Raw genomic sequence first — 20,286 nt, 5'->3', positions numbered from 1 at the left:
AACCAGTTAGATAATCGTTTTTGAAAGCTTCAAGGCTGAAATCCTTAGATATTTTGAAATAAAACTAAAATAAGTTAGTTAACTAAACAAAGTTAAAAGCTGTGGAAAAAATAATCGATATTCAAAGCACACTTTAAAGCAACCAATTCGCAATATTGAATTAGGCAACTTTTCGGCATTTCCGCCGCCTCTTAAAGGCCCAAACTTTGTGAGTTATCATCAACACTTCCAGTGACTTACGGCACTCGAACATAAGCATTTTGGGAGTCCTTGTACATATATAGGGATGTCCATGGGTATATGGCACTCGGTATGTGTGAGTTGCGTACTTAATGACCCTTAAACGACCTTAACTCAGACTTGGCCTGTTGTTTTTGTGGGATTCTGTTGTTATTTTTATGACGGCGGAAAACAAAATTTTTATGAACCCACACAGAAACACACGTTCTCCGGCTTCTTTGCCGTTTTATGCCTCCTGCTTTATTGTCCTGTTTGCTTTTGTGGTTGTTGCCGCTTTTGTTGCTTTCTTACGCCTACTTTTTTCGGCTTTGTTTTGCCGGCCAAAAGGGTCAAACGCATATGGCCGAAAGTGCCTAAAGTTCATCTCATCTCCAACTGTTTATCTTTATCTTTATCTCCTTGCCAGCGATAAACAGCTGTTGTTGTTGGGCCCTTTTGTTTAAAGCCAACACTCAAATTTAAAGTCGGCCCCAAAATACGACCTCTTGGCCAGAAGTTTGACTTTTTACAGGGTGCCAACGCGGCGTATTAGTAATCTGACATTTTTGGGCCCAAATGAAGCGATTAATTTGAACTGTAATTTATTCAGAAACATTTACGTTGTATTGAGAACAAAAATATATATTTATATGAACTATCTGGATGGTGGAGCAGGCACACTGTATTACAACAATGGGTATCGCAATAGCCTTGGTATCCTGCACCATTCTACTCCCTTTAAGTCCGCTCGACCACATGAAATATACCGCAGATTTACGGTTGTCATTTTGCCGGCTGGTCACGTAATATAGTACTCTTATTCTCGATGGGCCCCGTTGGTAAATCGCTGGCTTCAGCTACGCCCTTGGCCCCATGCCACGCCCCCTTTGGGCTCCCCATACGCCCCCTCTCACTCCCCTTGATTCGCCAACAGCCTTGCGGTTGCTACTTCTTCTCTAGGAGTTTTATTATTTTTATTTTTATTTGCAGTTTCAGTTTTGCAGCGGTGGCAGTTTTTGTTCAGTCAGTTCGCTTACATGACTTCTACACAGCAACAGAAAGTCAGTTAGCACCTAAAAACGAAGTGAAGTCTAATGAAAATAATAAATTAAAGCTTAACCAAGAATATTTAAGAATATAAATTGCGAATGTTTCTAGAAAAACTTGTATTTCCTTCACTAGCCCCCATAGATCTCAGGTATTTTCCATTCAACTTTGAGTTTGTTTCTTTGAGTGCACATATATTTACACACCAGCTATATAAGTATTTATATGTACTATAACTTTTTTTTCGGCTCGGGGCTTTGCAGCTCGAAAAGTTTATGGCTTTGGCTGCTGCGGCTGCCTGTGGTCCAATCTGTTTCCCGAAGAGCAAAAAAACCAAAAAAAAAAAAAAGGGAGAGAACCGAAGGAAAAAAGTAAAACCGTTAAAGTTTATTTGACATTTACTTGGGCTATTTTTTATTTTTATGACTCTCTGGGTTTTTACTTTTTGTTATATACACGAGACTGACCACAGCACCCCCCGCTCCCTCTCCTTTTTTCCACACCGCACTTTCCCTGCGCCTTTTTTCCTCGTTGTTTTTTAATGCTTTTTCTCTCACTGTACGCTCGTTGGGATAATAAATTTGCGGCTATTTTGGGGCCACGAATTTAATACTTTACCGATGTGCGATAAAAAAAATAAAAGGCCCGTACCCACAGCGAACGAAAAAAACAAAAAAAAAACGGGTACGTTCCTCTTCTAACGCCTTTTCAACGCCTTCGTAAATCATTTGGCCAAGTGCGTATGTGTTGCCAACTATTTTCCATAAAACGCGGCTTTGATTTGTGGCGGCCAAGAGGAAAAATCCAAATAAAAATCCAAATTTACAACGCCCAAAAGGTGGAAAGGCCACTAGACTTTTGGCACTGGCTGTGGCGGAAATGTCGCCATTTTAGGTGGAAACAGTTGGGAAAAAAGCCTGGGCCAAGTTCATAAATCAAGGCCTTAATAATTCAGCGGCATTATCGGTGGAAGTGGCATTATACAAAAAAATGCCTAAATGTGCCGCGGGATAAATACAGCAGTTAAGTGCCTGGAAATGCTTTAGGTGCGCTTTTTAAAATGCTAAAATATATTTAAATTACGCACTTGGGCTTTGTTCCCTTACTAATCTAGGAAATTATGTTTTTTTTGAAGTGTTGAGCAGCTTTGTGTGTTTGCCGTCGGCTTGGCTGCTTTGGGAAAATCTCTTTTTTCCCACTCCCTGTTTTCCATGCAGCTTAATCGATTTCAAATTCAAATGTTCAACCTGTCGCCGAACTTGTTACTCCTCAAACTCCCCCTCCTTTTTGGGTAATAACTCTTCCCCACACACACACACATACAGACACACACACACACCCATTCACTTGTTATTGTTTATTGTTTATGGGGCATTTGTTGAACGACTTGCGCGCCTTAATGACAAAACTCGTAAGGCTACGAAATAAAATGAAAACGAGGCCCAGAAAGGAAAGGGGGGGAAATAAATAAAAAGGGTCTTCTCGCTCAGCGTTTTCAGCATTTTAATGTCTAACTAAAGCGAGCTAAAGCGAACTAAAGCGAGCCCGGGGGCCAGTAGAGGGTTAAGGGGCAGCCATTTGATGATGTGTCGGGGCAAATTACGAGAGGCGTTAAAACTAGAGCAAAGTCTTCTTGACTCGAGTGAACTTTAGTGCCGCAAGCGGACTCGTAACTTGTCCCATAAATCTCCAATCAAAAATTGAGTGTCTCTCGCCTTTTAGGGGGCCAACTTTGATGAGCAAACAAAATCAAGTCCCCTGTGATAATGACAATGAGAGAGTTGCAGTCTCTGTCTGAGTTTCGGTTTCAGTTACCAGTTTCCAGTTACCAGAAAGCAGATAGCAGATACCAGCAGTTACCAGTTTCCACATGGCTTTTGTTTTTGATTTTCCTCATTTGGCTTTTTCTTTTTTTTTTGGTGGATCTCCATAAAAGAGCTTTAAGTGCGGCACTTTAAGGAGCCAATTTCCCAAACTCTCGGCTCCCAACAACTGAGATTTACGAGCCAAAGAGTTAGTACACGGCGAAAATGTGGTTTGCACTCAAAGAGAAGGTTTAAACATATAATTTCTCTCATATATTTTCATATATTTCTCAATGGGCATTTTTCTATGTGTACTCAGAGCCCCCAACTTCTTGTAATCGTGTCATATTTCAAGCTTGGCCAAACATTTTCACCAGTCAAAAAATGGAGTCGAAAGAGCGCAGAGCAAAAAATAAGGAAAACCTTTCAAAACCTAAAAAGGGGGGCTTTTTGGGGGGGTTGGGGGGTGGGGTGTTTGGGTGGCAGAGATAAGCGTCGACTGCGTCGCTGGCAGTACACACAGAAAAGCGGGGGCAGAAAAAAGAAAGGCGGGCCCCGGGCCAAAAAGCAAAGGAGATGGCAACAAACGAAATGGCCAAAAGAGGGATGGCAATAGCTGGAGCGAAAGCCAAAAGATGGTGAAGTGGGTAAAGTGGGTGGTGTTAGTGGGTGGTGTTGGTGGGTGGCTTGGTGGGTGGCGCTTTTGGGGGTGGCTTGCTTTGGCGGATTTCGCGTTGGCGGCTGGCTAAGGAAAACAGCGGTCGCAAAAAGCGAAGAAAAACGAAACAAAAGGCGAGAGGAAGCTGCAAGCGAAGGGGGAGGCAGGGGGGAACAGGGGAAAAGTGGGAGTGGGTGGGGGCGTTGGAGAAGGACTTTATTCTGAGGTCGCACAGCACAAATCCAACTGTCGAAACCAAAAGCACGCAAAGCTTCACAAAAACTGCTGCAGGTGGCATTTGCCAACGAAAGAGACAGCCGCCAGGAGTCTGCGGCTGCTAGAAAGAGAGGGAAGAGGGCCACAGCATTGGGGGTTGGCATCTAAGGGTGGCCATGCCAAAATGTGAATTGAGGTTATGTATACAAAACGGAAACGGAAATGTGCAGAGCTTTGTGTGCAAAATGATGTCTGCCAAAGGAGAGGCGGGCGGTGGGCGGCGGGCGAGGAAGAAAATGTGGAAAGGCGCTTGGGTTTTTCATACTGCCACTGCCACATACCGACATACAACACTACTGGCTTAAGGCCCCTTGGAAAAGCTTAGAAAGGCGAAAGACTCCCAGCACTCGAAATACACGAAATCGATTTCGATTCTCTCGTTTATTTTATTTCCCCTCCTCCGCTGCCAACTCGACTCGCAAATAAAACACAATGCCATACAAACACCGAAAATGGCTGGCTCTTTAAGCTTAAAGTTTCCTCGTATCCCCAGTGAAATTTCTTTTTCCGAAGGGGTGGCTTTTCCCTATCGCGTTCGCAGATCTTTGCCATTGGCTGCGTTTTTCCCCCTCCCTTCCTCTCATTTCGCACACTCATAATTCATATTTTTGTATAAATATGTATGATATATGTGGGCATATGTTCAGGGGAGATAACTCACTGAGTGGCACTGGTTATGCATGGTTTTGACAGAGTCTTTGAGGCTTTTTCTTTTACTTAATTTTACTTAAATTAAGCCAAGTTCTATGTTTCAACTTCTCACGATCTAAGGTCAATAGGTTTTCCATATTACCAATTTTAGGTACTCAAGTCACTTGACATGAGTCGATAAAGGCAAGAACTTGCCCCGATCTTCGGTGCCCCACATAGGTAGGTGGCACCTGTAACCGCTGGGGCGCAACCATTGCAGCATAGATAAATTCCGAAACGGAAACCCAAGCCCACTTGTCGGGGTCACCATACCCATACCCATACCCATACCCATACCGAAACCCTTTACTTCGAACCTGTTCCCAATCTCGAGTATTTTTACGAGTACTCCCAATTCGAGTCATGTTTCTGTTTCTGTTTCAGTTCAGTTTCTGTTTCAGTTTCTGTTTCTGTTTCAGCTTTAGTTATAGGTTTAGGTTTGGGTTTTAAGTTTTCTATCTCAAAAGCCCGCACTTGGGCAGCACTTAATGCTTATTTTATTTCTAGTTTGGCTTTATTTTTTACAGCCACTTCGCTGCTAGTTTTAATGGCCTTTTACTGCCGAAGCACTTTTTGGAGCCTGACTTTGGAGTCACAGTTGTTGCGTCTCTTTTTGCTCGCGTTTTGCGTAATGCGCGTGAAAATAAAGTTTTTCGCTTGAAAAAACGTTAAATAGGCGGCTATAAATGACATAACAAAACTGCAGGCTACAGCTCAGGACCCCGAAGTTTTCCACATCCACATCCACTTCCACTTTTCCACGCCTGACTCACGACTGCCAATGAAAATGAGTCAGTTTTCAAACGGCGGCGACGATCGCAATGATCCATTGGAGCTCAGTGACTCAGTTTCGGCCTGCAAAATGGCAAAAAAAGAAGGAGTAGTAAAACGCTTCAGCGGAATATACATAAATATATGTATGTAGATGTGTGTGGGCAAGGTGCAAAGGGCGGGGCAGTGGGCCACGAAAAGTGGGTCAGCACTCGGCGAAAATGCATTTTGCGCCTGGAGGGAGTTTTTTGCCCGCATTTCGAGTGGCTGAAATGCGAGATCAAGTGCAGATTGCGTCTGGGAGTAGGTGCTAGAAAGATGAATGAACCGCAAACGGTGGAACTAATGAATCACCTGAAATATGACTTGAAATATGGGCTTGCTGCGTTGATTTATGTAGCGCTGACCTTACTAACAATTAGCCAGAAAATACGAGTAACTACCATTGCATGAAAGTGCTATCTAAGCCATCAGCTTTTAGTTGCCACAAAGCCAGCCGCGTAATTTGCCACCAATCTAGTGGGCACTACTCCACAGCTATATCTCATCACCTGCTGTTTGGGCTTTGGCTCCCCACTTTTGTGGCTACTTTTTCGATTGGCGCCCACTCCCAGCTTTTTTTCCATGCTGTAAGCTGCAAGCCGACATCAAATGCACAATTCATTTGCGCATAAATTTGCGCAGATTTCTACAGCTGCAGATTGCGACGGGGCTGGAGCAATAAAACCGGGTTGGAGCAGTGACAATTTCGCGGGCTCCTCCAGATTCCCCCCTCGAAATTCCCCCCAGAATATGGCAGTACTACCCGAGATTCTCAGATGCCAGAGCATCAGTTTTTGGCCCACGCCGGCGCTATGCAAATGTCACAAATGATAAACGCAATAAGCATAAATAAATAAAAGTTCCGCACATCCCATAAAGTATCCCCGAGGAAGATGGAGTGCGTTTAAAAATGTTTAAAAAGCGCGATAAAAAGGTTCCAAAGGAGGGGGAAGGGGAAAGGGGAACAAGAGGGAGGGGAAAAGGATAATGCTGGCTGGCTTTTGTGGCTGCCTTATTTATTAGTGTCACAAATCGTTGGAGTTAATGCTTGTTTTCGTTTTATATGTGTTAATCGATTTGTTGTTACTCTTGTTTACGGCGAGCATAAATTCATTCTCTTGTTCGCCACTTCCAACAAATTTGAGTGTGATTTATAATTTTGAACTTTGCTCGTTTTTCGTTTCGGCATTTTCTGCATGCAATCCATCAAAAGTTATAACAAAACCCCGACAACACACGTGAAAAAAAAAGTAAAGTAAAGACGAGATTTGTATATGTGGGGATGGCGGGGCAGGGAAAACATGTCAGAAATCTAGCAAAGAAAACAAAAGCAGAAATGCTGACAGACAATTTATGGACAAACAAATAAAACAACACAGGGACACATAGAAAGAGATGGCCTGTGCCCAGCAGAGAGAGAGGGCGATAGTTGGTCCGGAGGAAAATTCGCTTTGAAATTGATATGTTTGACAGCGGGGCCGAAAACCGAAATAGTAATAACAAAATACGGTTGGGAAAACAAACAGAAAGGGAAATCCAACTATAACAACACGAAAATCTGGGCGAGTCGCCGCGCAAAAGGGAAAGTTGTCGAGGGGGAAAATTTGCACACTTTTCGCCCAGACTCAATGTTATGTGAACTAATTTGCGATTTTATTTCGCACATCTGGATCATTTTGTATGCCGATGCAGATTAAAGTGGGGAATGTTAATGAAATGCCAATCTCCTATATCAATCTGTGAGTTATATGTACTTTCGAAGTATTTAATACGAGGCCCATTAAATATTCATTATTGAGACATGGCCACAATCTAGTTTTTGCAGCCACCCAGCTATTCATCAACTTCTTATTACCGGGAAAAATCACCAAAATTACTCCAATTAAGGCAAATATTGTGCTGGCCCACCCGAGCCTCATTTACTTTCACTTTCTGCGGTTTTATGCCATTGACCCCGCCTCCCAAAAACCAAAAACCAAAAAAATAAAAGCAAAATGTTTCCCCCTTCTTAATAGCATCCAAAACTAAATCGTTTTACGGAAGTTCTCTGCGAGATTGGAGACGCAGATGTGGATTGGTTTTGTTGCTCGTGTCTTAAGCTCAATAATCAGGCCATAAACTTGTGCACAGTGGAAAAATGTGTATAGTATCTTAATAATCTAGCTGCAGATTTTGTAAAATGTAAAGAGTTATGTAGCAAGTACAAAACTCTAAATAGAGTTATTTGTATATCATGAAACATATTCAGTTGTGGTATCTTTTTGTTCCACTTTGAGCATTCGCACACCCGCTTTCTCGCTGTGTGGCTGCGGGCCTTTGTCATAACCGCAGAATCCACCGTCACCGTCACCGTCACCGCCACCGCTGCTGTGGCTTCGCCTTTAATCCGTAAAAAGATCTGTTTTACAAATCCCCCGACGGATGGCTGACTGGCATAATAATCTAGGCGCGCTGATCTCTGATCTGCCCTCCGCTCTGCCCTCTCCCTCTCCCTCTACCTCGCCCTCCTCCTGAGCCCCGGCTATATGGTATATATATTTTCGATCGCGTGGGCAGGTAGACAAAGTTGTTATTGTCCCATTCGTCAATGATCCGACAGCAGAACGCGATCTGGGGATCGTCTGGGGTTTCAGCAACGTGTATTTCCACACTCAACCTAAAACCGAACCTGAAGTTGTATCTGTATCTGTATCGGTTCTCTGTATCTGTATCTGTAGCTGTAGCTGTTTGTGTATGTGAAACTGAGACTGCGGCTTAGGCTCGCTTTTCGACACTTTGTTTGGCACGGCTTTAAGCCAATTGTTAATCGCCATGGCTGTGCTCCTTTGCGGGCCACAAAACCCAACCAGCCGCCGAATCCGGGCCATGGGCGAATGGGCATAATCCCAATTGACAAAAGTCAACAAAGCGCATCAATTCATTTGCAATTCCCATTCCCTGCAATGGGATACACTCGTCTGTGTGGTCCTTTGGTTCCGTTGCTGCCGTGTTGCGTTGTCAACATGCTTGTCATCTGTGTGGGCATGGTCTATAGGGTATATGGGGTGTATAGGGTCTGTTGATCTCGGGATCAGCTAGCTGTTTTACCTCAGGCAGTTTTAATATTTCAATATTAAATGTGATTTAAAAGGGAAGCTGGAGAAGCATGTGCTTTAAGATCTCCTCAAAGTAAGCACTCGCATGTAATGGGGCAAACGGAAAGGGGCAAGCCGCACATCCTGCGAGTCCTTAACTTCAACTTCCATTACTTCCGCTCGGCGGAACTTCGGCGCATTTTGGTGGCTCAAAGCGCCGCCATTTTGTTTATGGCAATCGTCCTTGTGTCCTTGTGGGCTTGTGTTGTTCCTGCTGTTGTTTTTGTTATTGTTATGCCTGTCAGTTGGTTCGTCGCTCGCCAAAAAGGAGTTCACCTTTGCTCCTCCTTGAATTCCCTCCGCCTGCTTGTATTTCGTACTTTTCGTGAGCGAGAGACGCGTTGAAATGAAAGAATAACACTACAACGTACGCAATAACAATATAAACAAAACGGTTTCGTTTTTCATGTTTTTTTGTTTTTTTTTCTTTAGCAAGGATACTGGGCCCGAACATCATTGGTATCAATTTCAGAGCGAAGGATATGCATGTACAACTGTATATAGAAAATGTTAAATGCCAACAGGGCGAAGGAAATGGCAAGGGGCAAGGGCAAACGGGGTGGTGTGGTGGGGTGAAAAGCGAAGGTGAAGGGGTAGGGAAAGAGGAAGGGGAAGGGGAGGGCAAATCCTTTTTGGCACAGCTCAACGCGTTCCAAGGGAAAACGCGAGCCTCGCAATCCTGTTGCTTTAGGCGGAATAGCAACATCCTGACAGCGGCATCGCGAGACACTTGAAACAAAAATAAAAACATCATTTAAATAAATTCCAATTCAATGCGTAATGACGTAATGCAGATGACGCTCTATTTTGCAGCTTAAAAACGAAATTTTTAAGGACATATTTAAAAGCTGTATAATAAATATCATGGCAATTGAAGGAAATGCTGTTTATTTAAATTGTGTTGAAACCGCAAGAGTTCCGTTTGTGAAAGACAAGAATTTTGCGCAGTGCAGCCACAGCGATTTAAACATGCGCTGAAAACAAAAGGGAGAAAGGTCCTTTCGTCCTTTGGTCCTTGCGGTGCCTGTTCGTCTGGCTGTAAAACCAACAGCATGGCAAAAAAGGGATCACTTTACAAATGCCCACAAAATGCGGCCGGTTTTTGTTGTTTTGTTGTTATTTCTTGTTGTTGCTGCTGTCGTGGCTGTTGTTGTTGTTGTAGATTGTCGCTTGTGGCACTGCCACAAAATGCTTGAAATAACAAAAGCAACAAACAGCAACAGCGGCGGACAGGCCACATTTGGCACAACAACAAGCCGAAGGCAGTTGCCCAAAAAGGTAACAGAGCGTACTCACTTTTCTGACTGTTGTTGCTCTTCGTTTTCCCTTTTCCCTCTCCCCTTTTCCGTTTTCCGCTTTCCGTTTTCCACCCAGCAACCCCTTTTTTGTGGATTCCTTAAGCATTTATAAGAAACACACAAATACGCACATGGAACTCATTGTGCCCGTAATGCCAATCAAAACAAAGATTTTCGGTTGCCAAAATGGTTGGTCTGCAACATGAGACATTCAAGAGGCAGAGACTTTTTCGGGCAAAATGTTTCTATTCGCTTGGAAATCAGTGTTTAAAGTTTCTTAAGTCAGTTATGGTTTAATATATATATATATATCTGCACTAAACCATAGAGTTGTGTTTCCCCATTTTGTGTACGTTACTCTGCGATTTGCTGAAGGATACGTAAGGATTCAACACTTGACAGTTTGCTTGCTGCCCTGCTTTTCGCTGTACCCTTCAGTTTGCCCCTTTTCATTCGCAGCCGAAGAACTTCAAGTTTATTGTTTGCAGCAAAGTGTCAAACAAAACGAAGTTCGAACTGAGCCAACTTGTCTGATTTCCCACCGTTTTCCACATCAAGTTGGGGGCGCTCAAAACATCATCAAAAGTCAAAGTCACAAAGGCTCAGAAACTGTTTCTGACACTTTGAGCGGCGGCCACGAATTTCGAGACAGATATGGCTGCAAAACTTTGAACTGGAAGCCAAAGCCAAAGCCACGGCAACGGCAACGACAAATGAATTAAACAAATGTCGTGCACTGCCCGAAAATGGTAGTGACTTGTGTCATATATATATTAAGTTACAAGCCATGAAATGCCCTTTGAAAAGAGCTGCCATTTCTCTTCGAATCTTTGGATCTATGGAATTTGGATCATCTGCGTTTCTCTCAGTGCAGCTGCGTGTGTGTTTGCCCGCTTCTGGGTGTAGCTGCGAGTGTGTGCAACTATTTGCGAGGGTGCAACGGCAACAACGAATACCACAACAATTTGTAATGCCGCATCAAAGCGTGAAGAACGTGAACCAGTCAACAGAAGGAGCAATTTCCACCAAGGTGCTCGGAATGGGCATGGAACTGGGGAATGGGAATGGAAGTGGGAACTGGGAATGGGGATGGAATGGCTTGCGTTTGGGGGTATGCCACGGTCCGTGGGTGGGGCAGCAACTTCATTTGGCCGTCGAGGGGGTGGCACTACACTTTCCACTTGACTGAGCATGCCAAGTGGCTAAATCGGAAAAGCGGGCGGGGGCGTACATGGAATTTCCCACTGCCCACCCACAACACACAACCCACAACCCGCTTTTCGGAAGGGGGCAGACGAGGACTGTGGACTGTTTGTCTATAAATTTTAAATGTTTGTGCACGCAACACACAAACAGCACAGAAATTAAGTGCAAACTGCTGCCCGGGCAGCAACTTGAACAGTTTCCACAACTTGGACAACTTCGGACACTCATTACCAATGACCCAAGGCTCCAACATATATATACTATTTATATCTGTGTGTGTATTTATGGCCGTGTGGTTGTGTGACCTTGACATGACGTTGGCCAGTTTGTCGCTCAAGTGGCACTAAATGCCAACAGACGACGACGCCCGGCAAATTGATGACTCCGACGGAGGGAAAACCCAGAACGCAGCGATTGCTGCCACTTCCAAAAAGAAGCCAAAGTGCAGGAGAGGAAATAAAAAATTAGTCTGTCAATGACACGAGATATAAAAACAAGGGCGGCAAATGGGAAAATTGCTCTAGTTCCTTGTAAATCCAATTTGGGACTTAAAGGCCAACTGTGGCACTTTCAAGTTGAGTGACAGATTCTAGTAGAATACCTATCCAGAGTTCCAAGTTCAAAGTATTAGGGCTACAAGTCTTATCTAATGATTCCCCTTTTTTAAAGAACCTCTGGGCTTTAAAGCCAACAAATATAAACATATATATTCCAGAAATCAAACCGTTGGCAGCTTTTATCGCCCATCGGCAATCGGCTATCGGATGCCAGCTGGGGATTGGGATTGGGATTGGGATTGCATAACATTTGCCAACTCACTCGATTTGACACTTTTCTTGCGTAACTGTCATGTGGAAAAAAGGAAAACATAAACCCCGAGAAAAAGCGAAAGAGCAGCAGTGTATGTACACACATGCATGCCTGCATGTAGGATGAGGATGAGGACGAGGATGAGGATGCGGATGAGAACGAGGATGAGGCTGAGAGACAGGCAGTCAGGGGATTAGAGTCGTCGTCACTAAGCCGCGATCGGAATGGGGCATTCGGGGTGCTGAGAGGGGCTACTGGGGGCCAGGAGGAGCCCAGAGGGAAGGGTGGTTAGGAGGAGGAGACGTCAGCGAACGTCAATGCGAATGGCACTCAAAGTGCGAGTAAATCCCATGCCAAGGAGTACGAAACCGAGAACCAGGTGCCAAGTGTATGCACTGCGACAAAATACACCATCGAACAGCATACACCACTCGTGAATAGAATACTTAATGATACCTAATGAATTCTCGTAATGATAGTACCAGAAATCAGCGTTTATCGTTAGCTAAACCAAAGATTCCAGCAAAAAGTAATGATTGCAAGCGCCTCACCAGCGGAAACACACGCATTAGCAGGTGTTCATTACTTTATGGTTGTTACGCACATCCCAGTGTATATATCCCCTTCTGTGACAATTCAAATCAGCAACGCACTGACAGGAATTAACCTAATTTTACAGCCAGCAAACGCGAGACTCCCCTCGGCTTTCATCCGATGAATGGAGAATGGGCAGAGCCCAAGACCATGCACCCAGAACCCAGAACTCAGAACCCAGAACCCAGAACCCAGAGCAAAGAACACAGAACACAGAACTGGGAATCGAGAGCCCAGAATGACTATATAGTATATGGCCGTGTCTGCATGTTGGTGGGGCGAACGACTTTCAGAACGCGCTCATGTAGAAAATCCAGCGATCTGTTCCACGTCCATGCCGCATTTTTCATGCCGCACTACGTTGTGCACTTAATAGTTGCCCATAAACACGAACCGAGAAGAAAGAAAACACACACACACACACAGGATGATGGCCAGAGTGGCAGAAAAACCAGCTGAAAATGCTGGGGAGCTTCAGCATTCGATGAGGACGTCGAGCGAGGGTGAGGAAAAACCCCCTCGATTTTTCTGCATCGTGAACCACATGATGCAAAACTAATTCGAAATTAATGTGTGTGCGCTTTGTCTACGTCGATTGGTGGTGGCTGCTGCCTCTGCTGCTGCTTTCTCCACCATCCTTCGCTTCATTGCGAGTCCTTGGGGTTGGCCCAACCAGCCAACCTCCCCCACCACCCACTGGACCTTCCTCCGGTTTTCCCTTTTTCCCCTTTGCGAATGGGGCAAGGCAATGACAGGTAGATATTCGATGTCCTGACAAAACTATTTACGTGGGGCAATAAAGTTTTCGGGGTGGCCAGCAGTTGAGCGGGGAATTTCGATTTTCACCGAACATGATATGGGTTATTTCCACTTTTCTTTGCTGATTTTCTTTTCGGAGGCAACCAAATCGTTTAAGGGGCCTGGACATGACCTGAATTCAAGAGAAGGAAATTGTATGCTATATGCGACAGTGTATTTTGAATTTAAGCTTACAAAACTATAAATTACTTTCCTTTTTAACGTGGCTCCGTCATTCTAAGTCGGCCTTCAACCGCCGATCCACCGAAGTGCACAGGTGACACACACAACACAATTCAACCAACCCACCCACCCACTCAACCTTTTTCGAGATCTTCTGCAAAGATGGGCGGCTGGGCAACATCTATTCAGTGCTTGGAAGCTGGAAACTGTTGCACTTGACTATGCAAACAGGCCACGGAAAATCGACGGGGTGAGGGGATGAGGGGGTGGCACATTGATGGATTCATGCCACCAGGCGGCGGCGCCTGTTGTTTATTTATGTGCCTGTCCTGCTTGTTTGCCCAATGATTCAGCTCTCAAGGATCTCGGCACTTGTTCGGCATCCTCGACTGCGGATGTGGATGCGGATGAGGATGCGGATGTTTGCCAAAGAAAAACATGAGGAATGAAGGGAAATGGGGGAGGGGGTTGGGGGCGAAATTCAGAAGGCCACGAGGTTAGTGGAAATATTTTTCTAAGCGCGAAATGAGTGTTTGAACTTTTATGGCTGCCGAGGGTTGCTTCAATGGTATAATTGCTATTGCTACAACAACAATTACAAACAACAACTGCCGCAGGGCCAGGGGGCGGTTTGGGCAGTGGGGTGGTTTCCCAGTTTACCAGTTTCCCAGTTCCCCGGTATTTCGTTTTTTTTTTTTGGTTTCCAGCAACGTTTTCCGTGGCAATCAAATGAAGTGTTCCTGAATGGTTTTCAAAGTTAATTTGAGTGATGCTCGAGCCAGTTGTTGTTGCAGCTCTCACTGGTACTGACAACCCTCGTGTTTCGGCGTGTTTATTAACATGTGTTTACAACAACTTAAAGCGCCCATATGGAATCGCATCGTAGGCAGTAGGCAGGCACCAAAGCCTTTGACCAGGCCAGGGATCTTCTGGGCTTTAAACCACCACCACCGCCCGCCACCCACTTGAGCCACGCGGAATATTCGAAGCATTCAGAGAGCATTCAAAGCATTCAAAGCATTCGAGGCATTCGAGGCATTCGAACCACCCAGTAAACGATGCTGGTAAACACTTGAAACTTTCGTACCGCTGGCTCTGTCTGCGGGTCAATTGTTGAAGGACTTTCATGGCATCCTGCGACACACTCGACCAAACGCTCGGAACACTCCTCGAACTGATTAAGATCTTCTGGGCCAACGGGGGCCACCAGATGGTGGGAAGTTCGTAGATGAAAGGAGTTGGCTAGAAGACCAAAATGTACTGCTTAGTGATATGTTCACTGACACTGCACTCACATCTCACATGCGAGAAAGAAGTGCAGCTTGTCAGCTCTTTTTCCTTACCTTCATGGCTATCTAATGCGAAAGCTACCCCCCATCGACTAGCCAACTCATCCAGCGACTGGCGACTGGCGTCTGGCGATGATTCCGCATTCGAATCGCTGGAATCTCATCATCATCTCCACTCATCCCATCGGGCCGACTGCAACTCATCTCGGGATGAGTTAAGCTCGTCGTCTCCAGATTCAGTCGATGTGACAGGTGCCAGATGAGACCAGGCCAGACCAGACCAGACCAGACCAGACCAGGCCAGCCCAGACCAGACCGGACTGAAATCGCAGAATCACAGTCACAGAGCTCTGTGGATCGGTGGACAGGACAACCCCCTTGGGTTGCATCTGGTGCGGATTAGATTATGCATAATAAAGTGTAATTTATTTCTGGCAACTGTCCCTGGGGGAAGCGCTGTCAGGTCAGGTGCTCCCCGAGGGTTACCGCACAGATTTCAGATTTACCCAATCCTCGAAACCATTGAAAACGCGAGCGTTTCTTCCTCTGAGTGACACGTTTCGAAGCTCGTTTTCCCGCTTATCTCGCATGGAACACACAGCCCAGGGAACACAGGGAACGCTGTGTTCAAACCGAAGGAAGTCGAACGCGTGTCAGCATTTTGCATGGCCCAGAGCTTAGCAGTCAGCGCCAGAGAACTCAACGGAGATAAGACCCCCCTTCTCTTGCTCTGCCTCTCGCCGACCTAATCAACTTATATAGAAATCAGCGAGCAACAACTGCAGTTGACACGTGACCCGAACACCCAACACCCAGTACCCAGTACCCAACATTGAACGGCAGTTAAGGGAAAGACCAGCTAGCAGCTACTTAGAGCATGAAACGGCGACACGTGACCCAGTCAGCCAAATAAACCCAATTCAAACGCGATTCCAGCGTCGTTTCGGGCTTAGCCCAGCGCAAATATTATTTATTGCAATTGTATTTTAAGTGGAATGCCCTACAATTTGTTCAAGCTCTGCTCCCCACCCCTCTCTACTATATATATATACTGCATATACTATACATCTCCCCACTTTCGATTCCGATTCTTACAGATTCATTAATGGGCTCGGCGAGCGAAGACGACGACGACGATGATCCGCCGCATTTGCGGGCCACGGCACTGGGATTGGGCGTACTGGGGCCCAACGGACCCGACTCAGCGGGCGGACCTCTGGGCACATCGGATATATCAGTACAAAGCATGAGCACCGATAGCAAAAATACCCATGACGACTCCGATCAGGTAAGATCGCTGCCGAGGTGCCAAAGTGCTGCGGTGCATCATTAACTTGTTTTCCACGTTTTTCACTCGCGTAATGAATGGAGTCGAGTGGCTACCCTGTAGTTCTGAGAGTTTGCTGGTTTCCAAAAAGGATACCCATCGCTAAGAGCCTGAGCAAAAGTTTGGAATCATTGCAATCCTTGTGTAGTTCAGCACACAACCATCACTTTCTGTAGCATCAAGTTCCAAATCACATTCTGTAGCATCAGGTTCCAAATCACATTCTGTAGCATCAAGTTTCATATCACATTTGACTGAACCACTTATGCAAAGCTAGAGTACACCCAATTGAAAGGGTATTCGTGTAATCACCCTAATAAAGCGGACAATATGGACTTTGATGATCGTGCGGTTAGGTGGCATTGTTGGGGTCTCCCATTCCACACACACACTCGACGGTCGACAGTCGACACTCCACATCCACACTCGTTTTGATTAATGATTGGCAAACGATTATGAGGCCCGGCATTGTGTGTGCCACTACTATATGGATATGGACAGCACATAAGCATACCCTAATGCCCTCCACTCTCTTGAATGCAGGGCTCCTTGGACGGCGATCCGGATGGACGCGGCGATTCCCAGGCGGAGAACAAAAGTCCCGACGATGCCAACGGATCGAAGCGACGCGGTCCGCGCACCACCATCAAGGCCAAACAGCTGGAGGTGCTCAAGACGGCCTTCAATCAGACGCCGAAGCCGACACGCCACATCAGGGAGCAACTGGCCAAGGAGACCGGGCTGCCCATGCGCGTCATACAGGTGAGTGCCATCTGCCATTTGGGCTAGAAGGAGCTGTACTCCTAGGTATAGGGCTTAGAAACACTAGTCAGTCTGGCATAAGGATCTATGAGCTGAAAAGTTTCCAAAATCATATGGGGATATACATATAGTGCCTTGTTTTAAGCACGAAAGTAAGCCAGGAAATATAGCACATATACATCATCTGAGAAGCCCATTAAAGCCGGGCAGAAATGAATTTTAATTGGCGAGCCCAGGGATTTGCCGCCTTCCATTGAAAAAGGCAAGTGCAACCCGAAGCGGAAGAGACCGAGATGTTTGGGGCTCGAGCTCTACTTTAACGATTCCATTTGCTCGATAGCTGGCGACTTTGTACTGGTACTGGCAGTGGTAGTGGTAGTGGTAGTAGTAGTTCCACCAGCGACCTCCAAGTGGTCTTTGGGTTTGGGCTTGGGTTTCTCGAGTGGCGTGGAGCGGCCCGTCTGCGTTTCATCAGCATAAAAAAGGCATAAATTAAGCGCGCTTTGACTGGCAAATGTTTAAACTAAAGCAAACGCGGTCACCGCCGCAGCCCCCGCCGCTCCACAAAGTCCGGAGGAAAAAATAATAATAAAACAAAAAGAGAAAATCATAAAAAATAGTCGGACGCGATTTTTCAACGTTGCCGTTGTCGATGCCGTTGCCGTTGCCGTTGCCGCCTTGCAACGCTTCATTGCCTGGCCAGTAAAACCAACAACAAACCAAATACAATAAAAATAAAATTAATGTCGGAACGAGGGCGGACACAGTCGCCATGTGGGCGTGGCGGCGCATTAAAAACGGAAGTTCAATGCGCTTGGAAAAAAACAAGAGCAAAATAGCCAGCGAAGAGCAATTTGCCAAAAACGAACAAACAAGTTTAATGTGCAAAAATTCCAGAACGACCCTCCCTTGCAGAAATGAGAAGCGCCGAGAACGGCCTCAAAATGTTAACTAACATGCGATACTGCGATTACAGGGAAATCGGGGCTAGAAGCCTACGTTGTAATGGGATTAGAAAAATTGCTTACAAATTGAGCACATTATCTAGGCAGGCCGAAAGTGGATAAGCATAATAATCTCCAAGAGACCTTGGTTTAATTGAGGAAGTGTTGCCAAAGCAGAAACTTAATTGCAGCTTAGTCGATGCACTTGATGTTTGAAGTCCACCGATCTTAATTAATACGATAATTTAATATATTTAAATTTAATTTAAATTTAAATTTAAATTTATAATACGATTGTTAGCTAGGAAAACTCCTATTGCATAGTTTGTAGAAAGTGTTTACTGCTGCTGAAAGTATAATCACAAATCAAAGAGTTGAGGAGCACTTGAATCGAGACAAACGTTTTAAGTATTTAACTATACCATCACCTCTCCATTTCAAATTCCTCGCTGACAGATCTCTAAGTTGAAGTTCCTCCCAGTTTTTCGGTTTTTTGTTTGGCTTTCTAATTTCGAGGGTGCGCTCACCTTTCGAATCCTTTTCCCATCGTTAAGCAGCTGTTCGGCCGACCTGTCAAGGATATCCGCAGCATATGTGCTCTGCGATCTGGCCGCAACAACATCATTACGCCTTTATGACTTTTCCTTCGCCTTTCGCCGCGGCACCTTGCTCGCATTTCCACCAGGTTACTGGAGCTGCACATTTTCCGTGCCCTCCCTCGGCGGGTTTCCCATTGTTTTCCTCGGCTCCTCGCGATCGCAGGCACTCGAAATACCCAAATTCCGATCCCATGAGCACTGAACGGGCACTCAAAGATGGGCACGGGTTCGGATGCGATTCGGTGCGGTTGGGTTGGGATTGTGAGCACTGGGTTTCGGGCGCTGGCCTTTGATGTGTCATTGGTTACAGTTAAAGGATATTTAGGCGGCATTCGTTTCTTGTCGCTCCTCCGGCCTGCATGCACTCTGCCTCTTGAGGCGACAAGTGTGACACAATCAACACCTCTTTGGGGTCCCTCTTCACAACTAAACGAAAGTGACAAATGCCAACAAGTTGAAGAGGAGGCACAGCAAACAAATCTTAATCTGCTCGCCAGAATCGGGAGTATCGCCAGAGGTGATGGAAAGGGAGGGGAAAGGGGGACATCTGTGGGCTGTCAGCGGCAGTTGGAGATACATTTGCATCTTCATTAAGGCTGCACTCCTTTCTTTTCTTATTTTTTCTTGTTTCATCTCACCAATATCAAGCGTATCAAATGTCTGTGGCACACAGATATATCAACTTAGATATAGGCAGCTTCCAGCTGATTTTCTGGGGAAACAGCTTTGAGTAACTCGATCCCCATCAAAGCGTCGACTTCGGGAGTTCGTCAGCTCATCAAGAGCCGCGGGATGGCTAAGGGCATGGGAATGGGATGTGGAATTGGTTGGGATTGGGATTGGGAATGGGTGAGTCTCCTCCTTCGTCCCGCCACAGATGTCAACGAGGAAATTTGTACAACTTTAGGGGGCCGGGGAGCATCTTTCCCTCGAGCGCCCGCCCGCTGTGAGTTTTATAATAAATTTTACAACAACAGCAGCAGCAACCTGAGGGCATGACACAAAAACTTCTTAAGAACTTTTGCCGCCACACAGACGGCGGGCGGCTGAGGGGGGGGCGGTGCAATGGCCGCGCCACGGGACAGAAGTTGGGCCCCACGTTGGGCGCCAATACAAACAGTTTGCCTCGACTTCCCTCTTCCTTCCCTCCATGCTTGGCATGTCTTGAACTTTGACACAAAAGCACTGAACTCGCAGGCAGCCGCAAAGCGTATCCAGATCGAAATAGATCACAAACTTGACCAGACTACTATCTATTACTAAAGAATAATTACAAAGTCGTATTCCCCATATGCAAATAATGCATCAGTAATCTCCAATTTGAGCAGATAAATGTAATTTGATGTTAGGCTATTCATTCTGTGAGTTGAGCATCTGAGAAACAAGCCCACTGCCAATGATTCCCGTGAGAAAGGCCATAAAGCATTTGTATAAATGATAGATAGGTGGATGGGATATTTCAGCATATCTAAACAACATAACTACCAAAGGCAGGCATAAAACCAAATGCGTTTCGAAGAGTTATGGCCACGACTGTCGCATGGGAAGTGGCCGAGACAGATATTCCGGGACAGAAAGAAGTCAACCTGTTTTGCGGGGGACTCGAGACTGGGAAAGGGGTATCTCTAGGGTCAGAGGCGGCGGATCTCCGCTTTATTTCAGTTTTTTTTCTCTTTTCGGGGTTTCTTTCGCTCCATTTAAGCTTTGAAAAATTATAAACAAATAAATGTGGAGACCGGGGGGCAGAATCAAAATCACACAGTCGACGGAGCGCGAGCGGCAGCTAAACAAAAATTTTAATGTGGCATGCGCTGAGCTTGGCGCCAGTGACTTG

The 20,286-nt window shown here is 45.6% G+C and overlaps 2 protein-coding genes across 3 annotated transcripts in view; one reads left to right on the top strand and one right to left on the bottom strand.

The window, feature by feature from the left end:
* LOC122622955 (zinc finger CCCH domain-containing protein 13) overlaps window positions 1-20,286 on the bottom strand; it is a 148,357-nt gene that overhangs the window by 89,205 nt on the left and 38,866 nt on the right. The gene's annotated exons all lie outside the window — the stretch shown is intronic.
* LOC122622957 (LIM/homeobox protein Lhx1) overlaps window positions 1-20,286 on the top strand; it is a 49,029-nt gene that overhangs the window by 21,467 nt on the left and 7,276 nt on the right. Inside the window, exons 4-5 of the mRNA XM_043801781.1 lie at window positions 15,918-16,108; window positions 16,691-16,909. Of these exons, the coding sequence (XP_043657716.1) occupies window positions 15,918-16,108; window positions 16,691-16,909 (410 nt within the window). The remainder of the gene's footprint in view (window positions 1-15,917; window positions 16,109-16,690; window positions 16,910-20,286) is intronic.

Source organism: Drosophila teissieri, chromosome X (genome assembly GCF_016746235.2).
Source record: "Drosophila teissieri strain GT53w chromosome X, Prin_Dtei_1.1, whole genome shotgun sequence".
NCBI lineage: Eukaryota > Metazoa > Arthropoda > Insecta > Diptera > Drosophilidae > Drosophila > Drosophila teissieri.
This window is presented reverse-complemented; position numbering and strand designations above follow the sequence as displayed.